Raw genomic sequence first — 23,750 nt, 5'->3', positions numbered from 1 at the left:
TTTTTAATTTAAATTTTTTTGACGATGTCATACATGAATATTGCATTTGCTCATTTCCACCCTTACCTCTTCTCTCCCTCCAACTCCTCTATTTCTTCCATGCCAGTCCTACCCCCTCTCAAATCATTGGCCCCTTCTTTTTATTACTATTGCTACACACACACACACACACACACACACACACACACACACACACACGACCTGCTGAATCTGTTTAGTGGCACTGATACGTATGTGTGTTTACGACTGACCCACTGGGGTTGGATAACTTATCAGTGGCTCCTTCCTGGAGAGCACTGCTTCTGCCTCTCTCGGCAGCCATTGATTGTCTATAGTTCCTCTTCCAAGGGTTGATTGAGCCTTGTGAGAATTCCCCCCTATACACTGGCATGTCACGAGGTACTGTCATTTTGCAAGTCCTGTTTAGGTAACTATATTGTTAAGATTTCATGTGTGCATCTTCCCTCATATATAGAAGGCACCATCTCAGCAGACATCCTAATCTTTCAGCTTCCAGTCTTTCTGGTCTCTCTTCTACTCTGTTCCCTGAGCTTTAGGTTGCAATGTCAACATATCAGTTGGGGTTGGGGGCCCCAAGGTCAGCTGTTCTCTACATTTTGGCCAGTTGTGGATTTCTGTAATGGTTCCATGTCCTGCAAAAAGAAGCTTCTTTGATAGAGGGTGAGAGCTTTTGTAGCTGAATAGGAACTATTGATCACTTCCTTCCCTTGGCAGCTTGCATGGTGCCTTCAATACGTGGAGAGTACTGAAGTTTGCAGATCAGACGCTGCTCAGTTTCTCCAAGTCCTGTGTCTGAAGCCTGTGGTGTCTTCAGCAATAGGGGCATCGGGTATCTTAAATATGAATCTTGACTAAAATTTTCTTGCCCACACAGGTGATATTGTCATTCATGCTAAACCACTCGTGGTAGTCAAAGGTGACAGAGGTCTCTTGACAACTGCCACTCTTCTGGCTGTGGATGGGGCAGACAAGCCTGAGGAATTGCTCTACCTCATCACATCGCCACCACAGTATGGCCAGGTGGAGTCCGTCCACTATCCTGGAGTCCCCATTACCAGCTTTAGCCAAATGGACATAGCAGGACAGACAGTCTGCTACATACACAAGAGCAGGACGGCTGTGCCCAGTGACAGCTTCAGGTGAGCCCATGACACTTTTCTGCACCCCTTCCTTAAATTAATGCTTAGAAAGAGAAAAGGAGTGACGTTGGTGTGCCCCACTGCACTATCCACTGTGCTATGTGTTTCTGACATGGGACATTGCTTACGGATACACGAAACAATGTAATTTAGAGGAAGGAACATCCAGTCCTTTTCCAGCTCTCCTATTTTTCTTCTGTTTCCCAACTGTAGGAAAGGCGAAAACACATTATTAAAATGGCAAACAACCACGGCTGTGGTTAAAAGCTAAGTGTCATATGCAGATCTGTGTTCAAGCCCTTCTCTGACAGGAACACAAAGAACTGAGAAGACCCTCACTCCAGAAAGACAGAAATGTAATTTCCCTTCTCTGAGTGCATTTTTCTATCTGAGGCGAAGGCACATATTAGCATAATAAATTTGGCATGAGCAGACACTGCCTTTTGACACAACATGTTCCTGTAACTATATCATAAATCACGTTGTCACAAAGTGGATCATATTTCCCCATAGAAACCGTGTTATAATTGGGGACTGTGCACCTGCTCAAGGATTCAGTATCAAATAAATCATGGGGATGAATAACAATCTGGGGTGAAAAGGCAAAGACACAACGCTAATGCAAATCTGCATTCATTTAAAATGTGGATATATTAAATATTAAAATTCTAATAACAGTGCAGGCTAGCTGGGCATGTAGTCCTTCATAAAATCAGAGACCCCAGCCAGAGGAAAGGATCAGCCAATCTTGGATTAACCACTGGGTATTGATCCAGCCTTTATGTTTACCAGTTAGAGAGCATTAGTTTGTCTGCAATAGATACAGGACTATTGATCCCCAGTACGCTGTTTACCACATCCTTTTAACTTCTGGAGTGTACTAGAAAGTAACATAAGCGTAGCAGACTCCTATATTATCCAGTGGTTTCCATTAACTCACATGGACTATAAAGGCACCCACATTTACATCTCTTCTCTGTCATATTCTATCTATTTAAGTTCCTGGCTGTGATGAGCAGTCTCTCTGTCAGTAAGGATTATATTCCTTGACATCTTAACTTTCAAAGTGATTTCTGAGGGATGATCTTGATTAAGTCCAATATTAAACAACAACAAGAACAACAAATACAGACTGATATGAACTAATATTCTCTCTCTCTCTCTCTCTCTCTCTCTCTCTCTCTCTTGTGGGGTGGTGCACACGTGTGTGCAAGCACATGTGTGCAAGCACATGTACATATGAAAGGCAGAGCACAACCCTGGGTGCCGATCTTCACATGCCATCCACCTTGTTTTTGAGATAATGTCTCGTCTCATCCTTGATCTTACACAGCAGGCCAGGCTGGCCAATCAGTGAGCCCAGGAAGCTTCCTGTCTCTGTCTCAAGCATTTGGATAGCTTGCCAGTACACTCAGGGTTTTTTGTTTTTGTTTGTTTTGTTTTTAAACGTGGGTTCTAGGGTTCGAATTCAAGTCCTCATGCTTTCAAATCAAGCCCCTTACTAACTCACCCATCCCCCCCACACCTCTTTCGCTTTACAGATGTCCTAAAACGGGGAGATAATTATTTAATTGAGCAATATCTTTACAGATGTCCTAAAACGGGGAGATAATTATTTAATTGAGCAATATCTTTACTGAGTCTGCGCTTGAGTGCTGTTGCACATCAATGAAAGCGTGAGACAGGAGAGATTCCTCTCCTAGCTGGCTCTGTGTTTGAGTTGTATGTTGCCATTGTGAAAATGCAGGTTCAGGGTCATTTATTGCCTTTGTGATTCATAGTGCCCCGAATGTCATCAAGCTACATGTATTACTGGTCCTTCTATGGGACAGGAGGGTGTTCATTTTACTTGCCAGTTGGGCCATAGGGAGGTTCAAATGAATTAGCATGTGACGTGCACACAGCAAGGTTTGGCACATAGGGAGAACAGAATTGGCACTGCACCATTGTTCTTACCCTGGTGTTGCCATTGGGGTGACTGTCTTTCCTTGGCCACCATCTTACCATCCATCTTTGCAATAGCAAGTGTGATCATGGAGGGGTAAGGACATTCAGACAGGACTAGTGCTTGCTATTTCCTGTTTGCTAAAGAAACGGGTGCTCCATGGTCTAACAGGTTTATTAGAAACAGGGTATTTGATTTTATACCCATTTCTGGGACCTTTTGATTCTGTCCATGGGAGCATCTAATATGGGAGCACCTCACATGGGGTGACCTCACATGGGGTGACCTCACATGGGAGCACCTTGCATGGGAGCACCTCACATGGGAAGACCTCACATGGGAGGACCTCACATGGGAGCATCTCACATGGGAGCACCTCACATGGGGTGACCTCACATGGGGTGACCTCACATGGGAGCACCTTGCATGGGAGGACCTCACATGGGAGGACCTCACATGGGAGCATCTCACATGGGAGCATCTCACGTGGGAACATTACACATCCCAAATTCTTGGGCCTCATGCCAGGTTTGGTAACTCCAATCTCAGCTGAAATCTGTCTTTTGAAAGGCTCTCCAAGAATCTGATGCCTCAGGACCAGCATCCCCGAGCTGGCTTTGTCCAGCTCTGAGTGTCTTCTTGAGCCTCCATGAACATTTCCAGAAGCCCTGCCAGGCCCTCCTGTAGACAAAGGGACTCTTGGGTCCTCACCTCAATGTACTAACTGGACCTTCACTTCCTTTTGTTTCTTGATATTCTGTTTTCGGTTTGGCTTTGCATAATGGGGTTGCTTTTTGACGATTTGTGTTTCTGGTGACAAGAAGGTGTGAAATGGCGGGGGGGGGGGGGGGGGGAGGGGTGTTGGCAGGGGGAGGCAGATGCACAGGAGCCAAGGCCTGGACGTGAGAGCTTGGCCCTGCTACCTCACTCACCCTTTCACCCTTCCGCGTGGTCCTGGAGACACCCCTGCTGCCGGGGATGCTCTCTACCTGCTTTTCACATTTAGTTTCCTCTTTTTTAACAAAGAATATGAGTCCTAGTCTCTGGCAGCCTTGAGAAACAGCTACCCAGAATTCAAGAAATTGTTTTCTTGTATATATTTTTGTAGCATTTGTGGAATTGAGATTTTAGTGCATGAACATTTCTGGTTTATAGAGTTAAAAGGTTTCTTTCTAAGAACATTTATTTCATTAGAATAAAAAGTTGATATAGTGCAGTGGTTCTCAACCTGTGGGTCGCGACCTCATTGGGGTTGGGGAGTCACATATTAGTTATCCTGTATATCAGATATTTACACTGTGGTTCATAATGTAACACCCTTACAGTTATGAAAGCAGAAGTGAAATACTTTTATGGCTGGGGGTCACTATAACATGAAGAACTGTATGAAGGTTGCAATGTTAAGAAGGCTGAGACCACTGCTGTAGAGCAGCGTGGCCATTTCAAGAGTGAAGGTAGTGTAGGCACATGACAGGGCTCACCAGGATGGCCTTTGAGTGACTCAGACTGGGAAACAGGGCCACAGGGAGGGGCGTGAAGGGCAGAGAGCATCCATCCTCCATTTACCTGTGGGGACGCGCCTGTTGTCCAAATACCCACGTCGTCTTGGGCAGGGCACCAGATGCTCCGTATGTCTTTCTTCCAGTCCCCTAGCCACCATCTTGAGAGGGATGTAGTTGTTACCAGTTTGTGCACAGAGTCCTAAATTTCGATAGACAAAGGCATCGCCCAATTGACGTAACAACCGTGCATCAGGACTTCCTTGGGAACCGAGGGTTTATTACAAACGAAGTATTCTTTGCACTGTACCTTTCTCGTGGCAGAAATTAGTGGAGACTCTGTTTGTGCGAAGGAAGCCCTTCAATGTGTCGTTCTGATCTGGGGCCAGCAGTTTTACATATTTATAATGGAAGAGCCTCGCATCTGCCCAAGATCCACATTTTAATCTTGTCATTTCGCTCGCCCAATCACGGGACGCTGTGTTGTTTGTCAGGTGGCTCTAAACCAAAGCTGAGTGCCTGTTTTAATGAAAGTGTGATCATGGTGCTTTTTAAAAATTAAATATATGCAACCAATCTAATCACCCAAATTTATGTTGCTTGCTGTTAAGTTTGGCAAGGAATTTGGCTGGGTAAAAGAGATGAGTTCTGTGGTAGAGAATTTTCCCTCTTTCTCTTTTTAATGTAGGATGTGGCGGCATTAATTAAATAGGGTTTAATGGTTGAATTTTACCTTCTGCAAAAATATTTTGTGAATCATAAATTTCCCCCGCATTGTTTGGTGCTGCTGGCCTGGAAGAGAGATTTGGCAGCCCGCTCTAGGACAGATGACATGGAGCGATTAGCAAGCTGACTTCAGCTGCTGGCGGCTGGGCCCTGAAAGAACGTGTTAATGTCCTCCATTTTGACATGCCGGCTGGACTTTTTTTTTTTTTTCCTGAGGAGCTGGCACTGTTTATGACTCCATTTTTATCTTTTAAATGCCATGACAGATGGCAGATTCTTCAGCCAACTCTAGTGCCAGGAAATGCAGAAAGCTTGACAGCATTGTGGTAACGGTAAAATCAGACCAGGCAGACACCCCTAGACGAACCTGAAGTCATCCCCCAAATTTTAGGAGAATGCCGGTCATCCCGGCTGCATCTTTTTGCAGGGTATGGGAGCGGGAGGAGGGAGTAACAAGGGAAATCACACCAAATTGACCTGCAGACAGAACCACCACACCCTTAGCTGCCCCCTCACCTCGGGATGGACGCCACGGACTTTCCGAATGTGTTTGCAGGCTTGTGAAGGGAGGCACGGGTGAGTCTCTTTGCTCGCGCCTTGCAGGCAGGAGCTCTGCTGACCTTGTTTCGTCACTGTGTGCTAGCTTTACTCTGATGGGAATCCAAGCGGAACCATTCGCTCCGTCTCTCACCCTGGCTGAGGCTTCTCTGCCAGTTGAGTAGCTTTCCTCATTACTCACAAAAGTGGAATGATGTATTCGATCCAGTCATGTTTAGAAATTGCATCTTTTTTCACCCCTGACTTATTAGCTTTAGGTCAATGCAGACAGCTGCTTCGGGGTCCCAGCTGGGAGCACTGGCCTCAGTAAATGTATTTCTTACTCTTCCGTGGTCCCTGGCCTGCTCACCCTCACTCCCATCTGTCAGATGGCACATTGCCTGTTTCCCAGGTGGTCAGATTCCCCAGCATCAGGCGGGAGGGGTGTGAGAGGGACACTGTGGGTCAGGAGACAGTTTCAGTGTCCTTCAAGAGGTCATGTTTGCCTTGACACTGAGCTTGAAAGACATTTCTTCAAAGGACATTTTTCAGAACTGAGTCTCGGGTCAAATATTAAAAATGGCCACCGTGGAGCGTCTGGCTCCTCACTGTGGCTCGCACTCGATCGCCTCGTTCCTGACCTGTTCCAGCTCCTATTGCTTTCTTCTTCCTTTCTGGCTGATAGTTGACAGCCTTTAATGGGGCACAAACTCTTTAACTCTACAAGTAGTGCTAATATTAAAAATGCAGATCATGAGGGCGAGGAGATGGCTCAGCTGGTAAAATGCTTGCCATGCAGGCCGGATGGCACACATCCGAGATCCCAGAGCTGGGGTAGATACGGGCACATCCCTGGAGCACACTGTTTGCTCATTGTTGCCGAATTCATAAGCTCCAGGGCCAGTAAAAGACCATACCAACAACCAACCAACCACAGAGAGCAGTCAAGGAAGATACCGGATGTCAACACACACGTGTGTGTATACACACACACACACACAAACACACACACACATACACACACGTGTACACACACGGACACACACATATGAAAGGCCACACACTCCACAGGGACACACACATACCCGTGAAATCAAGTTTAAGAAAATTATAAAACTGCATGGCTTTTTGCTCACATTGCTGCTGAGTTCCTGATGACTAATTTACACTCCCCCAGAAAGCATATTTGATGCTGGGATGTGCTATGGGATAGAGAGTCATTTCATTTGAGAAGGGGGCTGGGCAGAATGGACTGTGTGAAGCGTATTTCAGAGAGGTAAATGGGGGAAGAGGCCTTGGAGGCGGTGTGTGTGTGTGTGTGTGTGTGTGTGTGCCCTCACTTCTTTCTTGTGGCACTTTGGGTACTGGATAGAGCTAGAAAACGGGAGCATTGCTGAAGGCACAGGGAAGAAGAGAATGAAGTCAGTCCTGTGAAGACCTTGCCAGAGAGGCAGAGCCAATGCTGCAGCTCAGAGTGCTTCTCCACTGACCTTTGTCGCCGTCCACAAGAGGTCTGAAGAACACACAGATGTCTCTTTAAGTGCACTTTATTTTCATCAAAATTATTTGATGATACTTCATGTTCAGCCAAAGAAAATTTCCAATTTGTATAGAACTTATTCATCAACAAAAATATGCTTGCTGATTTTTTTATATATAATTCCCAGAACAACTCAGTGTCTTTCTTCAAACTGTACATACTAATTGTACTGGCTGGTTTTGTGTGACAACTTAACAAAGGCTGGAGTCATCAGAGAAAGCTTCAGTTGGGGAAGTGCCTCCATGAGATCCAGCTGTGGGGCATTTTCTCAATTAGTGATCAAAGGGGAGGGCCCCTTGTGGGTGGTGCTACTTTTGGGCTGGTGCTCTTGGGTTCTATAAGAAAGCAGGCTGAGCAAGCCATGGGAAGCAAGCCAGCAAGGAACATCCCTCCATGACTTCTGCGTCAGCTCCTGCTTCCTGACCTGCTTGAGTTCCAATCCTGACTTCCTTTGGTGATGAACAGCTGTGTGGAAGTATAAGCGGAATAAACCCTTTCCTTCCCAACTTGCTTCTTGGTCATGATGTTTGTGCAGGAATAGAAACCCTGACTAAGACACTAATGCTCCAGGGAAAATCACATTGCTTACAAACTTAGATCAGGGATATGTGAAATTTTTAAACTTTATTTCATTTAGCTATTTTAACTTTGGGAACATCAATTGCTATTCTATGTATCACACCCTACTTTCCCTATAGATAGTCTTTGTGACTTGCTAATCAAAAAACTGAAAATCTTTAGGCTTCCCTGAACTTGAGAGCTATAATAACACCTAGCCTAGCAAGATATGTCCATGGGCACAACAGTGGTGCTAATGTCATGGTAGTAACCAGTTGCTTTCTGGTTGGATTTAAGCTCCATTTCACAAGACAAAATTAGTGCTTAGTACAAATAATGGAGTCTAAAATCATGACTGGCAAGGTCATAGGCCCTAGGGGAAAACTTTTTTTTTGGGGGGGGGGAACAACTTAATACAATATTCTACTAAATGGACATAATACTAAATTGCCCCCTAAGTTCTTATCTTATTACTGATAACTGATCTAAACTTCCTCAAAAAGTTTATATGGAATCTGTTAGGAAACAGAAAGCCATTTTACTTAAGAAATGGTAGAGGAGTCGATTAGTGCATCTTTCAGTCCTCATCAGAGACACCCACCCACCCTAGTAAATGGTGATTCATACAGTTCCACAACTGGTCCATGTGTAAAAAAAAAAAAAAAACAAGAGACCATGGAGTGCGCAATTCCAAATGATATTTGGATATTGATATCATCCCTCTCACCCTATGGCTTAGGCCTCAGCATCACAGCATGGGGCAAAAAGATGGCGAGAGCCAGCAGTGGTGGGAAGATGGCAGGAAAACATCATTTGCTAGACATGACAGGGCCATTGCAGAAATGCACTCACAGCAGCTGTGACTGACTGTGTTAAGACCAAACCAGCCATAATAGCAGCATAGACGGGGAGAGTCCCATGCCTAGTGAAGGAACTATTAGTTCCTGATGGCTGCTGAAGAATAGTCACTTTTCAGTAGGGATGGGACCCTAGAAGCTCCCCATTCTTCAGGAGATTGTCCAACACTTGTGCACATAGGCATTAAGTGAACTTAGTTTAAAACCATAGTACATGAAGTTAGGAGAGAAAAGTAGTAGAGAGATAATGGGAGAATTGGAGGAGAAAGAGTGGAAGAGGATAGATTTGAGCATGTATAAAATTATCCAACAAAACCTTTTAGCATAATCTTCAAAGCAAAATCTGCACTCAGCCAAGCCTATCTCTCTTGACCTTTTGCTGAGTATGCTTTTGCCTGAGTCCTTTGCCCCAGGAAGGCTGGTTTCAAAGCCTGGCTTCAGGTCCTTCCTGGTCAGAAGTAAATCATCTCCTCTCAAATCCTAGAGTACAAGAGCCAATTCAGGGGATAAAGAATGTCCTGGTCGAATATGCCAGATTTGTACAATAAATGCCATGCTCTATCTAGTTAAAACAGATGGGTTTTATGTGACTTAATGTTATATTCCAGTAAAATATGCTATTACAAATTTTTATATCAATATAAACATACTCCACATATTCTTACTCCACTGGAGTTTGCATCCTGCATGCATATATGTGTATGTATGTATGTGTGTGTATACATACATACATATATATATATATATATATATATATGTGTGTGTGTGTGTGTGTGTGTGTGTGTGTGTGTGTGTTCCAGCACCCATGAATGGAAAGAAGCTACTAAGAAACAACTCTGAGTAATTCTTAGTCCATTCATTCCTTTGGCCTGTGGTAAATTTGTCAATTTCATTTGATACTAATGAACTTCTAACTTTTCAGAGTTCTAATATTGTGCCTTATTTACATAAATAAGTTCATACGTTTCTTTCCCTTCACACACCATAGCCAAAAGCAGGTTAGGGGAGGAAAGGATTTATTTGGCTTATACTCCATGATTGAGGGAAATCAGGGCAGAAACTCCATCAGAAACTTGAAGCCTGCTACTCACTGTACTGGCTTGCTCTAGCAGACTCATGCTTAGCTGGCTTTGTTGCACAGCTTAGGATCACCTGCTTAAAGAATGGTGCCGCCCACAGTTGGCTGAACTCTCCTACTTCAATTTACAGTCAAGCCAATCTCTAACAAACATGCTCACAATCCTGTCTGATTTTGACAACCTATTGATGGAGACTTCCTTCTCAGGTGATATTAGGCTCTATCAAGTTGACAGTTAACGCTGACTAGGACAGTCCATGATATTATTAAGTTTCTTTACAGTGGAAACAAAATGTTGAAACATCAAAAACCAGTGTTACTGTGCAACTGACTGCTGTGAATGGAATAGCCCTAGTGATTGACGTAAAGAAAACATATACTCAAGACTGTAAGAGTCAACTAACCCCAAACATGTGTCATTTCTACTTTCTCTTCAAAGTTGGACATTGGTACTTAGGGACTACAAATCTTGATTTGTGTGTGTGTGTGTGTGTGTGTGTGTGTGTGTGTGTGTAAGATATTGGTGCAAAGTCTGTAAGAACAGCGTGTGCAGAGACAAATAATCTGAGTTGTAGTGCTAACTCTTATCCACCTGTTCGTGCCCTCCATTAGGTTTCTAAATTTCTCCTTCATCAGGAGAAGGATCCTTGTCCATCATCAATACCTACAGATCTCAAATGAAGCAGGTGTCAAAAAGCACACGTAGACCTTAAGAGGTTAGAGTCTCGCATTGTACTCTGGTATCTCGTATTCATCTGACCTATCCTCTCTTCATCTTACAGAAGAATGATAAGACGTCCCAGAAAGGAGAGAGAGCTAGATAAGATAACATGGGGCTGAATAATATGATCTGCCTTTTACACACTTTACCAGTGTTCTTACAAACACTGCTGCTAGATGCAGTAGTGCACATCTGCAGTCCCAGCATTCCAGTGGTGACATGTCCTAGAGACATAAGAATCCCTGGAGTCCGGGGAGTGCAGGGGTGGTGGTGCAGCTAGCCTGTCGTATATAGCTACAAACAACAGAACTTGTTTCCAATAAAATAAGACCTGACACTGATGTGCAGATTGTCCAATGACTCTGCACTCATGCTGTAGCACACATGCACACACACACACACACACACACACACACACAGAGAGAGAGAGAGAGAGAGAGAGAGAGAGAGACAGAGAAAGAGAGAGAGAGAGAGAGAGAGAGAGAGACAGAGAAAGAGAGTCCAAGAAAGAGACAGTTTTGGGGTTTTGTTTTGTTTTGTTTTGCTTTTATAGAAATAAAAACTATGTTCGGGAATATAGCACAGTGGTAGAACAGTAGACTAGCACATGCAAAGCTCTGGGTTCAATACCCAGTACTGAAAAAGAGCATGGAAATATATGAACTAGACTAAATTATCCTACTCAGTGTCTCATTATACTGTGGTCTTTAACATTCTGTTTTCTACAGTCCATGAAAATGTATTATTGCAATATTAAAAATATATGAGCACACTAGCTACTCACACAATGAGTCCAGTTGGACAGGAAATTCCTGTTTGGGACAAAAAGATTACGCTGAACTTGCCTGCTTCGTCATAAGAGGGACATCAGTGGTGTTGGGGAAATACTCTTGGGTATAGCGCGGTCAACGTGTAGATTGCCTAGCAACTGGTTTAATAACTGAAGGATGCTCTTCAGGAATCCCATCCCCGCTTTTCCCTTTAAGTCTCAATGTGGTGTGTCCTGTAGTAAAGGTGTGTGTGTTATCATTTCATTCCAGTCGATGGGGACACAAGAGCCCATGCTGAAGGCTGCCTTGCCTCTCTTTGCCAGATTTACCATCAGCAATGGCCTGCAGACGCAGCACGGGGTGTTTGAGATCACACTGCAGACTGTGGACAGCGCCTTGCCTGTGCTGACCAAGAACGAGAGGCTGAGGCTGGCCCAAGGCGCCACGGGCCTACTGTCCACGGATCACCTTCAGCTGACCGACCCGGACACACCTCCAGAGAACCTCACTTTCTTTCTGGCTCAGCTCCCACGTCACGGGTTCCTCTACCTGAGGGGGAAAGTGCTTCAACACAATTTCACCCAGCGTGATGTGGACAGCAGGGGCGTGGCCTACCGGCACTCAGGAGGCAGCGCCCAGGAGGACTGTTTCACTTTCCTAGCCACAGACAGGGACAGCCAAGGTTTTGTTGTGGATGGGAAAGTTCAGAAGGAGCCCGTTCGCTTCACTATCCAGGCAAGTATGGCAGGCTCATGGCTTGTGCCAGCATGGGGGGCGGGGAGCATGGCAGAGGGCAGGCATGGTCCTGCAGCAGTAGCTGAGAGTTTCATCCTGACCCCCAAGCCGATGGCAGAGAGAGTAAGACATGGCCTGGCATAGACTTTAGAAACCTCAAAGCCCACACCTCCAACGAGCACACGCCTCCGAATCCTTCCTAAACAGTCCACCAACTGTGGACTAAACATTCAAATAAATGAACCTAGGAGGCCTATGCCGTTCAAACTACCACACTTCCTAATTTTTGAAAAGCATGCCTGCAGACTGTGGTGGCAATTAAACAAGATTAGGTGATCCGAGGCACTCACACCTGGCCTGAAACATATTTGAGGTATGTCCTAGACATTTGGAATTATCATAGTGCCTTTAGGATTCTGCTTAGTCAGGCATGTCATCTACTGGCATAGTAACTTACAAGGCTGCATCAATATCACCCAGGAGCTGGTGACTGCAGAAGCTACAAACACCCTTTCCCCACTTTTAATTCCTAGACAGTTTAATATATAAACTGTATAATGAGTCTTAATTATTCCCATTCCCCGTTCTCCCATTCACCCCTTCCCCAGTGCACCGAAACTATCCTTCAACATCATCTGTGTGTGTGTGAGACCCGCTGAGTTTGGTTCGTGTTGCTCGCCTGAGCATGGGTAGGAGGTTATTCGCTGGAGCACGAGGACTATACCAACAGCTACATCATGGAAGAAAATGATGTGTTCTCCTCCAGTAACCATTAACTGCTAATAGCACTTCAGGGAGCAGGGGTGGAGTTTTGTGGTCCCGCCTGTACCCTTGATGCAATGTGGATGGGCCCAGACATATGCAATCATCAGCTGACCGGCATTCATGAGTGCTGTGGCCCTGTCATATCTACATGTATGTTTTTACAGTCCATCTCCCCACCCTCTGGCTTTTACATGCTTTGAATGCTTTTTAAGTGGTTATCGCAAGATCAGCGCTACTTTGCATAAATCTCACGTGATTCTCATAAACATTTTATGTGGTAGGTTTTATTGTCTCCATTTTTATACATGAAGAAACTGAGTATCAGAAGTTAAATAATTTGATCAAAGACGTCAAGTCTGTTTGATTCCAAATTCCGTGTCCTTCCTATGGCTCCATACGGCCACATTTGTGGACTCTCACCAATTCTTGGAGGGCAGAGTGTTTTCTCGTCTTTTAGTCAAAACACATCAAGTATGTTCTGGCTCTCAAAACTCTTACACGTACTCTTCTTGGATAGAGTTCATTCTGTTCCACACATGTCAAACAACAGCAACAAAGACAGGATTTTGTCTCTACTTCGGGACACTCCCTGACTGGTGAGATACTATTTTCTCCTTGTTCTTCAGCCTCTGTGTACAGAATCCATATATCTGTGTAGATAGACAATACAGATCAATAGAATGTGAGAGACCCAGTGTGTGGCTGTGAAAGACAGAGAGGCACACAGGCACAAGTTGATGTAGGAATTGCCTCATACTCAAGATGTATTGTGCAAGAAAGTCAGCAGACTAATGCTGGCAGCCAAGGTGATACTGTAGCCTTGGGTCTAAAGAGGGTGGAGAGACAAAGCTCTTACTTCTTTGGGGGGAACCTCAGGCTTCTCTCTTGGGACTGGCAATGATAATGCTCACTCAGTCTATATTACCCAGTCAGTCCAGGCCTATGTCCTAGAAGACTAGTCCTAGAATTAGCCTTCAGGGCCTCTAGGTGTGGATGAGTCTTTGGCACTGTGAAGACTGTAGACACTTGGGGAGGTGGTGCTGTTGTCATCGACACACAGGTACTGCACTGTCTACTGAAAAATGCATTTCTGGATTGGTTTCCTGAAAGCTTCTAAGAGTTACAAATTCTACATACAGACACAGCTACTTTCCGTGCTCCAGAGATGGAGATGGGGGAGTAGAGAGAATGTGTTAGAACTAAAACAGATCTCTCCACCAGAGTGTTTCTCTAATGGTAAAGCGCTTCTAAGAGTTTACTCCCTCTCTGAAGTTGTGGAAGCTCTCTCTTGGGTTTGGTAAAGCTTACATCACAAATGTAAGATCTTACATCACAAATGTAAGATGTTCCTTGTACAAACAAACAAAACAAACCTGTGTTAAACACTTACAGGGAAAGCCTACGTTTTTTGTTGTCAAGTTTCCTTGACCCCCTGGTCCCTCAGAGCAGCAAGATCAAGCAGTATTTTATGAAGCAGCTGGCCCTGCCAGCAATGTAGGAGAGAAGACACTCCCAGTGTCTTGCTTCCAAGAGTTGTTTTGTCAAGACAATACAGTATTTATTGACTGCCACCAAATAATACACTGACCCAGTTAAGTAACTCAAGCATGGATCAGCAGGTTCTGTGTAGTTAGTTCTAAGAGTAATCATGAGTAACCAAGGGGAAAACTGCTGGGTGGAAGAACTAAAAATAATAGGTAGATAGGTGATAGATAGATAGATAGATAGATAGATAGATAGATAGATAGATAGATAAGTTGATAGATAGATAGATAGATAGATAGGCAGGCAGGCAGACAGACATAGATATGGTGTGGTTGGCTAAGAGCAGTAGGCACACATGACCTTCATTCTGTGGGAAATCACACATGCTTAAGACTATCACAATCTGTAGTCTTCCTGTGAAGGGGGCAAGGCTTATATGGAAACAAAAAGACCTAACATTACTCTCTGTGGGACTGACATGTCTGGGAGGATTTTCAGTAAATACACCTTAAGTGATTGTAAGATACACAGAGCCTTCCTTAAAAATATAATGTTTTCCCCTGTAATGTTTTAAAGCCTTCTGGTCTACCAAGTCAAAGACCTGCTTTTGATGATGCAAAGTGTTTAATATATCTGAACACACTAGTATGGCCAGAGGCACAACAGGGGACCAAAGTGCCTAGCGCTTGTGTAGCAAGGCATTTTAGAAAACATTGACCACAACAAATCTTTATTACTTTTGTAATTCTTGGGTTTATAAACATAACAACAAAATAAAAGCCACAACCCTACCTTCAGCCATCTGTGTTTGGGAGGATCCTAATGTGGTTTAGTATGTTTCATTTTTCCTCTTTCATGCCACCGTGACCGTGGGAGGTTCTCTTCCCAGGAGATCATCAGGAAGTTCACACCCCGCATTCCGCCAACCTTGAAGTACTGAAAGTTCCAGCATAATTTTTTCAGATCCAAATTCATTAAAATATTTTTATGATCTTCTACAACAAATTTGGAAAACATAAACCCACCTTTTTTCATGCATATGCCTTGGTGTGTGTACATGCATACTTACAAATATGGAAGCATGTTTGTGTGCTCATGCGTGTATGCATGTGCATATGGTGGCTAGAGGCTGACTTTGAGTGTCTTCCTTGATTGCTCTGTGTTACAAAGGCAAGGGCTCTCTTGTTGAATGCGGAGCTAGCCGGTTCAGCTAATCTGGTCAGCAGTCTTGCCTCCAGGGAATTCCATTTCTGCTGCAGTCTTACCCAAGCCACCACCCTTAAATATCTAGTCCATTTATTAAGTCAGATGGTCTTCAGCCTTAGTAGAACAACACATAGTCTAATGATAACTTTTGTAATTTTTACAGTAAGCTATTTCAATTTTCCTATTCAACACTGTTGGCATTTGAGCAAAGGCATGTGGAAAAGGTCTTTGACATTTGCAAAATCCTAGGATTCTGTTTATGTAGTTCATTAAAGACAGCAAATCTTCCTGTGGTGCTAACATTAAATTTGCTGTGTAATTTTTGGGCCATTTTTAGCATATTCCATGTGCTTCTGCTATAGTGCAGACATAGTGCTGTGTGCAGGAGTAGGCATTGGGTGGGAAGGTGCAGTATTTCCCTTCTTAAAGCCAATATTGTAAGGAAAGTCAGACAGGAGACCTCATAGCCATGATGGAAAGTAAGCCTCTGCCCTCGTCTCTGTATTTGTTAGAATAGGGCGAACAAGACAGGGTTTGGCAGAAATCCACATAATCCGTAAGTGGAGGAGTTCGCCATTGCCGATCCGTGAAAGCCCTGTGTAGCCCAGGGAGAGGAGGCCTTGTGTAATGTTTCATTGATGATTCAGGTGGACCGGCTGGACAAGGCAGCGCCCCGGATCACACGATTGCACTCCCCATCTCAAGTGACACTCTTGAAAAACGGCTGCTATGGGATTTACATAACATCCCATGTGCTGAAGGCATCGGACCCTGGCACAGAGGATGACCAAATCATCTTTAAGATCTTACGAGGCCCATTGCATGGACGTCTGGAGAACACAACAACAGGTACGTTCCATCTTTTGGGGGGAGGAGAGTGCCTTCCATCTCAATCCTTGTAATTCCTCATTTTAAACTACTGGTGGCTGGCATGGCTAGAGAGAAACTCACTTAGGTGTGGGTAGCCTGTTTGGTGAGTGCTCCTGAGGGCTTGTGGATCGACTTAGTTTATAAATCAATATTGTTGCTAGTGGGGGCTTGAAGCTGGATCTTCTAAATTCATCTTCATAAGGAGAAACAGTTCCTGACACACAGTAGCTCAAGAGTTCCTTCACTGATTTGTTGTTGTTATTTTATTTTGTTTTGTTTTGTTTTTATGTTGTGTTATATTCAAAACACAGTGCTAGCGTGAGATTGATATTTGAGACTAATTTCTTTCTCCTAGTATGAACCCTCAATTTTATCAGATCCTTTTTTAAAAAATATGTTTTTCCCCTAATGGTTTTGCTAAATTTTATATTATTTCTGCTTCAAGAAGGCAATGATCACAACACTTCATTAAACAGGATGGCAGAGGCCACAGGGTTTTGTTTTTTTTTAACTCCCTATTCTCTTTCTCTTTGGTTTAGTACTGTGAGGCAAATATCTCTAAAGCAAAGCAAACTTAAAGATGAATTTTAGTCCATCTGATTTGAATATGACGATAGGTGCAATAATTTAATAATTTTCTTTCAATGGACTTCAACTTTTTTTAAAAAACAAAAACAAAAACAAGGTCTCAGGTAGCCCAGGCTGGCCTCAAATTTGATATGTAGTTGAGGATGGCCTTTAACTTCTGATCATTCTTCCTCTGTATCTCACATGTTAGGATTCTGAGTGTGTGCCGCCTTGCTGGGTTTGGGATGTGTCCATGCATGCTAGGCAAGTCCTACTGCCTGACTAGAATCTCCAGCCTGGCATTCTATTCCTTAAATCTGTTTCAAACAAAACAGCTGTGTGGTTTTATCAATTCTCAAGTAATGTTTGATTTGATTACCCATGAGATTCATCTATTTCTTGCTTGTAGGTGAATTCATCCATGAGCGATTTAGCCAGAAGGACTTAAGCCGTAAGACCATCCTTTACGTTATAAACCCTTCTTTGAAAGTGAATTCAGATATCCTGGAACTTCAGGTCATGGACCCCACAGGGAACACTGCCAGTCCCCAGAGGTAACTTTCGATTATTCGCTGGTTCTGCACGTCATGTTTATCCAGTTAAGAACCAGATCTTTCACTTATAGGGTAAATGTTTACAGGGTAGATATTTTCAATTAACAGGTAAGTTGGCGGGCTTTTATAAGCTCATACAATTTATTTTGTAGAGGGGATTTCTGTTGTATTCTTTCTAGATGATGAAGACACTAAAAGGTTAAGCAAGCAGCATCCTTTTCATCATGGTGCAATGTATCCCCCTTCACACCCTGGGAACTTGCTGTTGGAGGGCTTTCCCAATGAGCTCAAAGCCTGTGTGTACACGCTGCTGCGGCCAGAGGTCACTCTAGGACTGTGTTAGTCACGACTGGCTTTGGAACCAACCGTGGGGTGGGTGGGGCCGGAGGTGGGGGTGGGATGAAGTAGAAGAAGCAGCCAGATATATTCTTCCTAACAGAAAAGGAAGAAAGCGAACACTTGCCTCTGTGAGTTAACAAGCCTTGGAGGCAAGAAGAAGATAGTACAGACAGAAATAGACTCGAGGGGATATTAAGTGATATTTATAAACACAGATATATATATGATGTAGGATACTCACCATAACAAGAACATATCTGCAATATTAACAAGATTAACAGAGCAGGATAATTTCAGTGACTGTGCCTCCTTTCCAGATGCTTCTTGGATATAGACCTTGAATAATTTACTGGCTGACAGATGGTCACAATGAAGGTCCATCCGTCCATTTCTTGTGCTGCATTAGTTTTCGTTATTTACTGCCTTTCCCAGACGCCTCAGAGAAAATTGAATTCGTTCTAAATTTCACATTCACCATATCCAAGACACAAATAATAGCATAAATGAGCACAACCCTACTATGCTCCCTCTATGTTGAAATGAAGACCAGGAAGAGAAACTGTGAAAGTGCTCTCAGTGCTGCTTTTCTCTTTCCCTCATTCTGTAGTGTAGTTTCACCACTCACCACCAGAGGCTGCTATAGTCATTGTTAGCAAACCCGGGCTTCCAGAAACGTGTTCTAACGCTGCTTCCCTTATCAGTTCAAGTGCAGTCCTTTAGCCAGGTCTATTCAAAAAAAAAAAAAAAAAAAAAAACCACAGACGTTGGTCTCCTGGCTACCGTATTCCACGCACACAGCCTTGGTGTTAGGGAACAGGTATGAACAAGGAAGACCAGGTACCTGCATTTAAAATCCTGAAGCTATAAACTAAAACAAATGTTCCCCACCCATTAAACTGCCTCTGCCTAAGGGAACTGATTCCTGGAGATCACAGTCTAAAGAATGGATAGCAGTAACTAGCCCCTTTAAAAAAAACCTGAAAAAAAAAAGCTTTACTGTCAAGAAAAATAGTTAACTGCATTCTAAAAATATTAACAAATTGACTTCACTCAGCCTTATAGCCTTTTTAAAGTGGTTCTACTGAAATGCGCAGTATTGATCAGATTTGCCCCTGAGCCAGTGCAAACCTTTGACCCTCCATGTACCAGCCAGCATGGTGTGGGCGACAGAACTTCCCCCCAGCATTGGCACTAGCTTTCGCCACACACATACCCTTTACATGCCTTATTGTTGGCAAGGACATCCCTTCAAGGAACTGCTTTACGTTTTTTAGAGAACCATGAAAGTTACTTATGCAAGTCACAGTAGGGTCTATATCGTGTAGTTAGCAGAGCCATGGCTTCTGCAGAGGCTGGTTTAGACTGGTCATCCTTGTGCAGAGATCTCTTTCCATGGACTCATGCTGGAGATGACCCTATCATCTGGAAATGGCTAGAAGCCGTGAAGAAAGATGCCTGCAGACAGATAATACAAAAATAACGCAGATTTGGTCCCAACATCCTGTATGCCATTTTCTTTTCAGTGGGCGCATGGAAGTAGAGATTGCTCTGCGTTTGTCTCAGTATTTGAGTGGAATAATTGTGCCCAAGCAGACAGGGTTTTTTGTTTTTTCTTTCCTGAAGCTAAGCACAGGTTTTTCTAATAACAAAGGGAAGTGCATGTTCAGTCCTGATCACCTGAGTTTATTTCTGTATCCAACTCTTAAGAGCTGTCTTCTGACATCTACACACACACACACACACACACACACACACACGCACGCGCACGCGCACGCGCACGCGCACGCTCACGCACACGCGCGCACACACACACGCACACACACCACCAGATGGGGAGGGAGAGGGAGACTTTTTTTAAAAATCAAACAAAATTCTAAATAGTGTTTTGTCTTCACCAAACAGCCAGCAAGAGCCTACTTATGCACACAATATGAACCATGGGCATTTAGACTTTTATTATTTTTAGCTCTATTTAATGTTATTCATTTATTCACTAAAACCGTCATAATCTAGAATTTTCAGGCAAGAAAACAAAGGCACGGAGCTGGAAGAGACTTACACACGTGTGCAGCTGGTTAGTATGGTCACTGGGATTCAGCCCTTACTAGCCCATGTGGCCTGCCACCCTGTTCTGCCCCCTTTTGTCCCTCCTTAATGCCCCCTTTGTCCTTAATGCCAGCTAAGCCTTTCTTTCCTGGTAGGTATTGACCATCCAAGCTGCAAGAAAGAAGAATATTTTCCCATTGAGAACCTTAACGTTTATCTGTTTTTTGTGTGTCTGAAATCGTGAAAAGCAACTGTCGACATTTGTGTGATCTCCACATCTAATGCCCCAGGGACATAGTATAGGTAATTGTCCTTGGACCTGGAGTTGAACAGGCCTGCACTCTGGTTCCACTGCTTGGTGATTGTTCACAACAGTTTTCTGATATGTACAACGGGGAACTATTATAGTTACTTTAGATAAACACACGAAGTCCAACAAATGGAAGAATCTCGTATTTCAGTTCTTAGAAAATGCATCTTGGGGTCCTTACTGCTAGTGTTAATTCCCCTGAGTATTTATGTTAATTCAATGGACTGTTTGAAGAAGTATCCTGAAATATTTGGTGGATTAAAGCCTATCTGATTTAGTTATTGGTTTTAGGGTTATTCACAAAGCAAACAGTCCATAAGGTTATTCACAATAAGCTAAGCACCATGCTTTGCTACTGTGCTTTCTATTGCATTACTAGCTCTGAGGGACTGATAGATGTTCTATTTCATCAAACATAGGAAAGTTTGGTCTGGGCGAGATTAATCAAGTTACCAGCAGCTGGCTAGCTGGTGAGTGTGTTTAATTATATCACACCCAAATGCATCAAGCTGATTACAGTAGTGAGAATCTGTGAGAGGGTCCATTACATAGCTCACTCCCCTTAACAGGCCAGGGAGCAACGCCTTCCCCACCCCATCCAGATTAGTGCAGGGAACTATTTGTCACAGAATGCATTTGGAAGGCACTGCCATGAATAAAAGCTATTTTCTAACACTGAAATCCATGCATGTTTGCCTCAAGATTTAGATTTGACTAAGTGCCTAAATTCTAGGCAGCATGTTAGGTGCTTAAAAACACAACCCTCCAAAGATAATAAGGAAATTAGACTCCAAGCATTGAAGTAACTATCTCCGAGCCAATGGAAGAGTGGTCGCTGACTGTGAACCCTGACGTCTGGATCTCAGAGAGCATAGCTCTTTCTGACTCTGGCCTTGGCATGACTTGTTCACTAGCTTGTTCTGTTCTCTGGCTCAACTTGACAGTCCCAATGATTCACAGAGCTGTAACCAAGGTACACAGGGCCCACAGAACTCACTGAAAACATCTTTGTTTTCAGAGAATGAAGCCAATGTATACCAATGAAATTTTCTTAGTACATGTGCCATGTGGACATTTTTTATGAGAGAAACACACACACACACACACACACACACACAGAGAGAGAGAGAGAGAGAGAGAACGAGAGAGAGAGAGAGAGAGAGAGACAGAGAGAGACAGAGAGAGAGAGACAGAGAGGGAGGGGGGATATGAACTAAATAAAAGTTGGTCCCCATTGCCCTTCTCATTCAATGGCTTCTCTGCTCACTGAATCTTGTCCTCTCTGGCGACTGCACCCAGCTGTTCTGTTACTCAGTCTTGGCCTCAGAAGAGAAAAGTCAAAAGAAATGTAAAAAGAAAGGAATTTCTATCAGGCGAACTTTAAAACATTCAAACTGCTCTTATGAAACACCTTGGAAGGGGAGCGGTTGAAGCCGTTTGCTCACTAATGCCTGAACATTGTCTACAGCCCAGAGTTAACATGCCTATCCCCAGGCCAGAGCTACAGGAAGCACAGAGGAAGGGAAAGAAAATGGCACTTATTAAGCACCCACTGTGTACAGGTGCTTTGTACACATTACCTAATTTTAATTTTAATGATTTGACAGGAGTGTAATTCTCCTCATTTTAAGATAATGAAAACTGAAGCCTACAGAGCCAGAAGAACTGACCGCATTCCCACACTAATGAACGCTTGCAAGGTGTGCTTGACTCCAAAGGGCTTGTTTGCTCCAGTCCCGGGGCTGCCGCTTGGCTAGCCACTCCCCATGATCAAGAGAAAATGAAAACTGGGAAGCACAGGTGTTCAAAGTATGAGGTTGTCAGGCTTAATAGCACCATCTCTGAATTGATAAACCTTAGAATGCTTAGAAAAATATATTTTAGCATTTCAATTTTCTGCCATCAGATGCTACTTGATTTTAAGTGACAATCTAGTTATAGGAGTAATGACCTAATCGCAATTTTAGCTCCTCTGAAACCCGTTACTGAGAAGCTCACCATACTTAATGAGCATTCGTGGAATGTTCATTAACTCCTTTGAAGTGTGACTTGCCTTTAGTATGCTTTGAGGAGTGTAGAAACTGAGACACAAAGAGGCTAAAGCACTGTTATTAACCTAGATTGATGTCCCAGATCAAGCTGATGTTCTAACTCAGAGTGTTTCTTTCCATTTGTTGCTCTTTTGTATACACAAGTCAAATAGCTACAAAATAAAATGCCAAAAGCACACATTTTTAAACTGTAGAACAAGCCCTCTCGCCACCGACATCACTTTTGTTGGAAAGCATAATTCTTCGCCATAGGCCAATGTCTTGTGCGCATCTCTAGCTAACTCCGCCTATGCCTGCACCACCCTTCTGCTGCTTGTGACAGTCACCATTATCTCCAGATATGCCTAGGGTTGAGAACTGCATTATGCCTTAGAGAATAACATACACGCCCAGTTAGGAAACCATGCTTTAGAGCATACACGGGCTGGTTCATGGCCCCTGTTACATATGTAGCAGAGGACTGCCTTGTCTGGCCTAAGTGGGGAAGGATGCTCTTAATCCTGTAGAAACTTGATGTCCCAGAAAAGAAGGATGCTAGCAGGGTGAGGTGGGAGTGTGTGGGTGGTTGGGGGGGCACCCTCTCGGAAGCAAATGGAAGGGGAAGATGGGGTGAAGAACTCATGGAGGAGGGGACAACATTTAGAATATAAATAAATAAAATAATATTTTTTTAAAAGAAAAGAATCACATATTGGAAGATCAGAAAAAAGTGTTTCAGTGATGAACACTTCTATTGACATCTTTCTCTCTAACGAAGTCGGAACAATGGATGGTTAAAGCGGTTCAGAGTAAGCTGGGGTTATAAAAAGCATGTGAGAATTATTTTCAGGGTGTATAAAAGATGCTAATGGTGATGGGGAAGGACATCTCAGTGCTGTGAACAGATGGTTGCTGGGTACTTTTTGGTCCATTTTGCCTTCCATACTCTGAGTTGAGTTGCCTTACATAGGGAAGCCAAGGCTGTTCCCCTGGAGCATGCGTAGTACTAAAAAATCCCAGATAGTGTGCTATGCATAAAATCAGGATAAGGACGATTAAAGAAAATTAAACTTTGGCAAAGAATCTGCAATGTTAAACGAGGTGTCCAAACACCTGTGTGTGTGTGTGTGTGTGTGTGTGTGTGTGTGTGTGTGTGTGTGACTACTTCAAGTTACTGAGTGGCAGAGAGACCAGCGTAATCCAGCTTCAAGGTCTTCTGTTTCCAAATGTGGTTCTTGAAAACCAAAATTTAACTTTCATGTAGAACAGCTCCTGTTCTGTGCTGAGCATCTCCAGAGTGATAGTTCTCAGCTAAGGTGTCTTTCCTCCCAGGGGGTCATCTCAAAAGTCTGGACATAGCTTTGACAGCTGTTAGCAGGGTAAAGTGCAAAGTTATGTCCAATGTGGTGGTGCTGCTATACCTTTAAGAGTCCAGGCTGCCATCCTGCAGCA

The 23,750-nt window shown here is 43.6% G+C and overlaps 1 protein-coding gene across 1 annotated transcript in view; it reads left to right on the top strand.

Annotated features, from left to right (window-relative positions):
- Window positions 1-23,750, top strand: part of Frem1 (FRAS1 related extracellular matrix 1) — a 162,139-nt gene that overhangs the window by 109,498 nt on the left and 28,891 nt on the right. Inside the window, exons 24-27 of the mRNA XM_052176688.1 lie at window positions 896-1,160; window positions 11,715-12,126; window positions 16,230-16,431; window positions 17,429-17,573. Coding sequence (XP_052032648.1) covers window positions 896-1,160; window positions 11,715-12,126; window positions 16,230-16,431; window positions 17,429-17,573 — 1,024 coding nt within the window. The remainder of the gene's footprint in view (window positions 1-895; window positions 1,161-11,714; window positions 12,127-16,229; window positions 16,432-17,428; window positions 17,574-23,750) is intronic.

The sequence above is a fragment of the Apodemus sylvaticus genome, chromosome 3 (assembly GCF_947179515.1).
Source record: "Apodemus sylvaticus chromosome 3, mApoSyl1.1, whole genome shotgun sequence".
NCBI lineage: Eukaryota > Metazoa > Chordata > Mammalia > Rodentia > Muridae > Apodemus > Apodemus sylvaticus.
The sequence above is the reverse complement of the archived record's forward strand: the minus strand, read 5'-3'. Positions and strand labels throughout refer to the sequence as shown.